The sequence below is a fragment of the Odocoileus virginianus genome, chromosome 10 (genome assembly GCF_023699985.2).
Source record: "Odocoileus virginianus isolate 20LAN1187 ecotype Illinois chromosome 10, Ovbor_1.2, whole genome shotgun sequence".
Lineage (NCBI taxonomy): Eukaryota > Metazoa > Chordata > Mammalia > Artiodactyla > Cervidae > Odocoileus > Odocoileus virginianus.
The window spans coordinates 33505670-33514791 of record NC_069683.1 but is presented as its reverse complement, the minus strand read 5'-3'; the positions used below and the strand labels follow the sequence as shown (position 1 = coordinate 33514791).

General features: G+C 34.8%; 1 protein-coding gene across 3 annotated transcripts in view; it reads right to left on the bottom strand.

The window, feature by feature from the left end:
• Window positions 1–390: 390 nt before the first annotated feature.
• Window positions 391–9122, bottom strand: part of WEE1 (WEE1 G2 checkpoint kinase) — a 14355-nt gene continuing 5623 nt past the window's right edge. For all 3 annotated transcript variants that reach the window (XM_020874461.2, XM_020874462.2, XM_020874463.2), the window contains exons 6-11: window positions 6811–6957; window positions 4410–4505; window positions 4239–4324; window positions 2708–2878; window positions 2470–2615; window positions 391–1717 (exon numbers count right to left, since the gene is read on the bottom strand). In XM_020874461.2, the coding sequence (XP_020730120.1) occupies window positions 1564–1717; window positions 2470–2615; window positions 2708–2878; window positions 4239–4324; window positions 4410–4505; window positions 6811–6957 (800 nt within the window). In that variant the 3' untranslated portion in view covers window positions 391–1563. The remainder of the gene's footprint in view (window positions 1718–2469; window positions 2616–2707; window positions 2879–4238; window positions 4325–4409; window positions 4506–6810; window positions 6958–9122) is intronic.

Here is a 9122-nt window from a genome sequence, read left to right as displayed (position 1 = left end):
GGAGACAGTAGCCGTTCCCTTCTCCAAAGGATCTTCCCAACCCAAGGATAGAACCCGTCTCCCGAATTGGAGGCAGATTCTTTACCAGCTGACACAAGGGGAGCCCTGGAATAGGTGGCCTATCCCTTTCTCTAGGGGATCTTCCTGACCCAGGAATTGAACCGGGGTTTCCTGCATTGCAGGAGTCTACCAACTAAGCTACAAGGAAACCCAATGTGAACTAAAGCTCATCATTAAATCATGTTTCATACTCTATTAAAAATGTGTCCTGTCTTTAGTACTTTAAATACATTATATTCAACATTTTAATATGTAGTGTTAAAAAAAATGTAGTAATAATGGAGATAAAATAGTAGAAAACAGGCCCCACAAAGATTCACACAATGAAGGTAAGCTCAGAGTGACTTTTAATATGCCAATCAATGTTAATAAAACACAAGTCAAACAGACAAGTGCAAACATGTTTTAAAAGAAAATAGAAAAACAGACAAATTCTATTTTTTTTCAACATCTGTTAGCCAGTATTATTAGTCAAATGGCTAATCACAGATAAAATATATTTTGTGAAAAGCTTGGGATAGTCAGAAGTCATTCTGGCATTTCAAACAGCTATGTACAGTATCACCAAGATTAGTTTATATACACAAATATTGAAGAGAAACCGGGAAAAACATTTAAAAACAGACTAACAATACAATCAGGTACAACACCTGGGTGAAGGAGAAAACATTTTTTAAAAAGAGTCAGAGAAGGGTATTATCAGGAAAAAAGTACAAAACCAGTAATAATTATACTACATTAATACAGCATTCCAAAGGAGAGGAGGGAGGTGCATTTCTCCAATGCACTAGCTTCAAAGTTCAAAGGAAAAAAAAGGCAAATAGCTACTTTCATCAAGAGCAGCTATATATTTCACATAATTGTTTTAAAATGAAAGCCTATTAACAACAATGATTGTTTAATGCTACAATTTTACAGCAAAGACAAAACTAAAATAGCAGCAAATTCACAAGGCAGTACTTCCACAGAATTATCATTCCATGGTTCATGCAATGCCTACAAAGTGCTCCCAGTTAGATATACAAGTATAATTCACAATTTAGGAAAAAAAAAAGAAATATAAGATTGACACACAGGTACATTGAAAGCTGAGGAGTACTGAGTCTCTTAGCATTTCCCTTTTCAAAGGGAGAACAGGTATGTAATAAAGCCCTTGAGTCCTTTTTTTAACAGGTCACTACAGGAAAAGATACCTTTTATTACAATGCAACAGCAAACCATAAGCAGCACACCACCACAGTGGTTAACCCTGGAAAGGCTGGTGTAACATCCAACAGTGACTGACATCCTACAGAAAACAACTGGTAAGACTAGACAAAAGCCTGATAGAGCACTGGTCAAAATACAGCTTTCAACTGTAATTCACAAATAAGTCCTAAAAGGTATTTCAGTAAAACTACTGACACCGATTGAAAAAGGAATTGCTAACTGGATTCTAGCAGTGATTTCAACCTAGCTTCCTCTTGTCACAGTTTTTTTGGGGGGAGGTGGGTAATGAGTAGTTCAGTATATGGTAAGGCTGACAGAGCGGTTCATTTTCTTTCCAATAAGTCGAGATGTTCTATTACTCTGGGTGGTGGATCTGGTGGCCATCCGATCAGTGAAGAGTGCTCTTTCCTCGGCTGCAGCTTTTGCCATCTGGGCTTTCTTGAGTTCTCTAACAACATAAAAATAGGAAACAAGACTTTTCACCCACTGCTATTAATCCCAGAAAGGGATCCTAAGAGGCCAAATACAAACTACATTATCAGCTGGGAGATTTTTGTGTGCCATCATTACTCCAAGACACAATTAAGGAGAGAAAAAAAAGATAATATTGTGAAAATCTATTTACATAAGAGACAAAAGGAGAATTCTACTTCCTCTTTATATGAACTATGCTGGCTATCAAACTAATGGCAAAAGAACCTTTAAGTATTTCAAGTCAGTTTTATTAGGTTAAGAATAAAAATGGTAGCAATAAAGCAAATGAATTAGATAAACACTCCAACCAGTCTTCCAAAAATATCAAAGGTCATTTAGATCAAATATGAAAATCATCTAACCTAATTGACATTAATTTCATCCTTTCATAAAAGTAAACAGAACATTTCGAGGAGAATGCTATTTATGACAAGAGTTTATAGAGAAAAAACTGATACTTGCTCATTTTAGTTTTTGGGACAATTTGGGCATAAGGATTATCACCACTTTCAAATATATGCAGGTTTAAAAATCTTTTAAGTCCATAATTTCAAAGTTTAGAAACAATGCCAATTTATAGGTCAAATATCAAGGTAGAAGTCCCCAAACTTTAACCATATAACATGCCAAGCCACTTTATTCTTCAATGATGGAAAGTATAAATCCTTTCTAATTAAAATCTAAGAATAAAAATGAGAAATTAAAAACAAAAGCCCCATCACTTACTTCTGCAAAAGTGAGTTTTTGAACTTTTCCGCATTCAATTCTATCCGTAACTGTTCTGCACTCTTCCTCGAAGCAGACAGCAATACTGAGTGCCTTACCAGCGCCATTGCTGAAGGTCTTCTCTCTGGGTCTGGGTGAATCATAACCTTAAAAAGAGAAGTAACATTAACACAAAGACATGCAGTTTAATAAAATACTGAACTGTGTAGATAAAGTGCTTCACATACAAAATGCTCACCTTTAGCAACTCTGTAAATTCTTGGGAAAGCACTTGTGGAATCCGAGGTAATCTACCCTGTCTAATTTCATGCCATTGGTCTCCATTTCTGGGAAGAGGCTCAGCACCAGCAGCACATACCACCGTGAGGGCAAGGGCAAAAATATCTGCTTTTGGTAGATGAGTATAGTTCTGTAAAATTAAAGGAAAAAAAAGTTAAGGGAACATAAAGATGGCCAAAATAAAGTAAGACTACACCTCAATGATGATTTGGGTGAGAAATAAGACTAAATTAAAATGCCCAGTGATACATTTAAATTTAGGGACATATTTAGAGAACAAGCTAAATTTGGGGAGATTATAATTTTTTTAATGACAAAGTAATATACACTCTGGGGCTTTCCTGGTAACAGTGGTACAGAATTCGCCTGACAATGCAGGAGACACAGGTTTAACCCCTGGGTTGGGAAGACCCCTCAGAGAAGGAAATGGCAACCCACTGCAGTATTCCTGCCTGGGAAATTCCATAGACAGAGGAGCCTGGTGGGCTACAGTCCATGGGGTTGCAAAGAGTAGGACACGACTTAGTGACTAAACAACAATACACTTTGGGGTGGGATGGTAAACACATTTCTAAAAGTATTCAGGTTATTTCTAAAAGGCCTCCTCTTTACCACCAGCCTCACTCAACTCTCAGAAGAAACTTCACCTCTAGGGGCATTCATATGAAAATACAAACATAAACAAGTTAGAAATACACATATACGACACAAATATACATAAACAGAATAGTGTCATACAATCCCTTTGTTCTAGTTATTCTATTTTCATTCAAAACACTTATCAAGAAATATTTTATAACACAGTTTTTGAAATAGTATTATTAACTATGGGGCTTCCCAGATGGCTCAGATGGTAAAGAATCTGCCTGCAATCCAGAAGACCTGGATTCGATCCCTGGGTCAGGAAGTTGTCCCCTGGAGAAGGAAATGGCAACCCACTCCAGTATTCTTGCCTGGAGAATTCTATGGACAGAGGAGCCTGGTGGGCTACGGTCTATGGGGTCACAAAGAGTTGGACACAACTAAGTGACTAACACACACTTTCGCATTATTAACTGTATGCCATACTTTATTTAATCATTCCCTTATTGCTAAATATTAACATCATTCTCAATTTATTTGTATATGAATATTTCTTTAAGAGAGACTCTCAGAAATGGAAATTCTGGGTCAAAGGGGATGTGACTCTAAAATGTTGACAGATATTAACACTTTGATCTCCAAAAAGACATTGTCATTTTAAAGTTTCACCAGTAATGCGTGGAAACTTCTTTTTCACTGCAACCCCACCACTGTTGGATATGATAAATCTTTGCCTTTATTGACTTTTGCTGGATTAAATACCCCAACAAGCTAGTAGTTTACACTTTCTATTCTGTATTACCTTTTTACTGGTTATTAGCTTAAAATTTCAGTACATCTGCATTTATACTTTTCTAGCAGCTGATAGTAAGTGTTACAAAGCAAATGACTTAAAGAAGAAAAACTACCTCCTGTAAAACTTCATTTGCAAGAAAACGGCTATCACCCTCTTCAACTTGTGGACTAGAGATCCTTGTTACATGCCCAAGGTCACCTAGAAGTGTTGAAAAAAATAGTCAAGAATTAAAACAAAACAGCCTCTATTTTAAGGAAATAACTTGGTTACTTTTCTTTCTTACCTATTTTAAACATAACTTTGTTGGATGCCCAGTCATCTTCATCTCCTTCTTCAGAGGCAGCATTTGGGATTGAAGTTCGAGATATGAAAATATTACCTGTCAAACAGTTATTTAGGTAAGCCATACGAACAATTAATAGAATCAAAGTTCACAAACAAGTCATACAACAGAATCATTCAGAAAGAGCTTATATAGACTATGTGTTCTATCCCAAACCCAGTGAGAATGAAAGGGGACTGTATTTTCTAGAAATACATTTCCTGGTCTAGCACTGGTCCTTTAACACTTGAAAACCACTGCATTAGACTCTTGTCACCTACACATTGATCTTCAGCAGTTCTAATTACTTAGAAATAATACAAAGGGCAATTAACATACTAATTCATGATGCTACTGAAGCACAAATTTTAATCTAATGCTACAAAGCTGGTGTGAAAACAAGTCATGCAGTTATTGAGTTTGGCTGACCATACAGTATCTATATAGAGGTTTTGTGGTTCACTATTTCTACTGTACACAAACTTTTTTTTTTTTTCATCTAATTCAGGTCAGTTTATATAAACATAAGCTTCAGTAGCAAACTTTATTTTAGTAGTTTTATCAATGTTACATTCACTAGTGTCTTTTCAATTTTATTTACAGGACAACTTATTTTATGGGTATATTTGTAAATTTAAAACTTCACATGCCTAAAAAAAAAAAACAAAACTTTACATGCCTTAATATTTTCAACTTTTGTACCTGTAATGTAATGGTCCCCTATGTTTGTATAACATTTAATACAAGCTATGAGTATGGGGAAACCTCAATGATCCACATTAATTGCAACCATTTCAAACATAATTTTTCCTTTTTGAAAATAAATGTTTTAATAAGTTGACATATAAAAATTCTTCATATAATTCATATAATTAAGTTGTGAAAAATGATTTAAATCACACAGTCCATGGTGTTGCAAAGAGTAGGACATGACAGCGTAGATTAAAAAAAGAACCTCAATAATTCAATTGAAAAACACTCAGCCTTGGGGAGCCCTTTCAATAATATAAGTATCACTTTCTTTTTCAACAAGTTCTGGCTTTGTGGCTCCTTCCTATAAAAACAAGACAAAATAAAACCAAAACCCAACTTCAAAAAAAAAAAAAAAAGAAAAACACTCAGCCTAAAATGCTTATTTAAATCCATCAACCTTTTAGTTGGGCTTCCCTGGTGGCTCAGATGGTAAAGAATCCACCTGACAATGCCTAAAAACACCTAGCCTAAAATGTTTAACTTAAATCCATCAACCTTTTAGTTATAACTTCTAAATTAAAGGATAAAAAAGGATTTAGCTAAATGATGCAAGGAAGCAACCAGTCAAACCCAGAAGAAAGGAAATCTGGCAAGACGTCTATATTATTATTATTTAAGTAGGGGAAGGGTAAAAGCTAAAAAAGACAATGGATTTACCCTGATGTAAGGCATGGTTCTGAAATGGACACTAGTTTGGATGAAGCAACTACTAAGGGCTTTGGTCAGCTAGGAAAAATATTAATATGATCTGGCTAGTAGATAATTATTGAAATGGAAAGGTAGAGACAGAGTCTTTTAAAAAAAGTTCTAAAACAGTATGTACCTTATGATGTTATTTTTGATGACAGGGATTTGCACTAAAATGTTAGTGTAGGATTCACTTACATCCTTTTTTAAACGCAAGATAATAAAAATGCATGTACCATTTTGTTTTCTGAACAAAATGGTAATAACAATAACCCTTTTAGCCGCACAAGCATTAATTTAAAAGTACAGATCTATATAGCCTAGTACAAGAGACAGGCTTTAAACTTGAGTTCTTTTAGTCTCCCCATCAGTTCCACTCTAAGACTGTGGTTCCCATAAGCTGCAGAACATTTTTTTTCAGCTTTTAGTAAAAATGAGCTTATTATTTCAGATCTTTTGGGGTAACAAGGGAAGAAGTGATGGGAAATGAAACACTACTACTAAGTGGGTCAAAAATCTTTTAAAACTAAAATGAAATGTACACACTGCTGTATTTTAAACGGATACCCAACAAGGTCCTACTGTACAGTACAGGGAACTCTGCTCAACGTTATGTGGCAGCCTAGATGGGAGGGGAGTTTGGGCAAGAATGGATACATGTATATGTATAGTTGAGTCCCTTTGCTGTCCACCTGAAACTATTACAAAATTGTTAATCAGTTGCATGCTGCGGTTCATGGGGTTGCAAAGAGTCGGACACGACAGCGACTGAACTGAACTCCAATATAAAATAAAAAGTTAAAAAAAAAAAACTAACAATGAAAAAACATAGCAAAATGTTTATGTTTCCATATTGTTTTAATGAAGTCATTTATTCTCTAAAACCCTAAAGAACATCGGTCAGAGAATCTGTAATACTTACTAGGCTTTATATCCATGTGAACCAAAGACATTGAATGAATATACCTCAAGCCCCGGCCAACTTGTAAAAGGAGATCCTTCAACTCTGCTTCTGTAAAGTAACTCATACTTCTGTAATTTTCACTTATGGCATCGGCTAGACTTCCACCTAACAAACACAAGAAAAGTTAGAATTTTTTTCTTTCTGAAGTATCATTTTTATTTCATCTTTACTGTATGACTAGACGCAACCAAGAAAGTGACATTTTATAGGACCTATTCTCTTCAACCTGCTTGTGAGATAAAACTTGTATTTATTCTTCCAATAGCTAAAACACTCATAGTACAAACTATAATATAAAGTCTCTGTCTTATCAATACATACTCTAGCAACCCACCTGGTTCTCTTTCCCAGAGTAATGTTATGAATTCTTTTCAACTCCTTTTTATACAAGCAGTAACACATTTTCATTATCTTGAAGATCATTCTTTATAATATACAAAGACCACTTCTTTCTTAGGTATACAGAATTCCATTGCATAACTGAATGGTAATGCACTAACCAATCCCCTAATTGATGGACATTTAAAAATTATTTCCAAGCCTTTAATACTACAAACTATAGTCTCAGGAATTCACACATATTGCTATCTCCTACAAACAAACTTCTGGGTCAAATGGTATACACGGTGTAATATACACATTCATTGTGTGTAAGAGACACTATTTTATTACATATAGGATAAATTCCTATAGCTGAGAGGGCCATTTCCATTTACCCTACAAAATAGCTTTGTACAGCTTTTCACAGTATCAATGCCAAGACTTGATCACCTCTGAAAGCTCACATAAAATACACTCAGTTCCTGATTTCAAAATGGCTAATACTTAAAATCTGCTAGCATAAGCTTATGTATATCTGGGGATTTGGAAGACAAATCTGGACGATTACACACACACAGAGTGCCCTTTAGAGAAGGCTGTACCAAATCACACTTCCATGCTTAATGTACGAGAATACCTATTTTCCCACACACATAACAACAGAGTCTACAAATTTTATAAGTAAAATCCAGTATCTTTAGTATAGTTTTAGTTTATACCACTCTTACTATGAAAAAGAACAAACCTGCTTTTATAGAATCAAACCAATCAGCTAATTTGTTTATACTGTAAAAAACTTTAAGCTCATACTTCATAAGTTTTATTAAAAACTTTGTTTATACTCTGTCTCAGAGGAAATGAGGAGTTATGTTTAAAAAATAAACAAACCACTTCTGTTTAAAGCTTAGCTGGGAATAATAAAATCAGAAGCAAGGTAATAAAATCTAGGTCAATGATATACTACTCAGAAAAGGAGGTCCTATAATTTGAACAAGTCTAAACAGCAAAAACATCAAATGTGTGGTAAAAATAAAAGTAAATCAAACACCTGTATAATTTAGGATTAAGTATATTCTCCGAACTTAATTTGTACAAATCTTGAACTATGGGAAAAAGAGAGCTCTAGAAGGGGGCAGGTAAATAAGCTTTTTGGGATATGTGAATTTGAAGTCCTAGATCAAGTTTACCAAGAAATAATATGGCTGCTTTTTAATGGGTCTAGCAACTACAGCTGGGCCAGTTTCTTCTATCTTGCTGCTGAAAGGGTAAGAAAGGTGAGAAGAGCAAACCATTCATCTGATATTTCAGGTTCTCCTCCGCTATCAATTAACATTTTTCTACACCTGCTTATCAAGAGTAGAAATTCCATCTACCACCAAATCAAGAAAACAGGCTCAAAATGCAAACAATTGTTTGTGATAAAAAATCAGTTAAGATAAAGGATATCAGTTAATCAATACTACAAATGAATGATAATAGAATCCATCCCTGTGAAACTACAGAAAAGGATCTAAAGACTAGGTCTATTAGGACATTCAAGGGTTTATGTGGAGAAAATGGTGGAAAACGGAAACAGAAGAGTTCACAAATATATCTAGATAGCCTCGTTTTCTTTCATCTACGCAAAAACACCATACAAAGAGGCTGTTCTATTTTACACAAGTCTATTTATTTTTGAAAGACCCATATTCCTAAAGTGCTTTAAACTGCTCCAAAATAATAAACTATTTCAAAAGATTATTTTATAATCTAACTTTATTACAGGACAGGGTCTTTGTAATCTGAGAGGGTAGCAAAACAGCTCATTCTCCTCACCCCAATTCCAGGCCCAAGCCAGTTATCTCAAAATCAACTAAATAACACAACCATGTATTTGGTAGGTTGTCACAAATTTGTGATTTCTGGACTGTGGCTGACAGCAAGTCACATCAACAAGGTGAGAGGTAGAA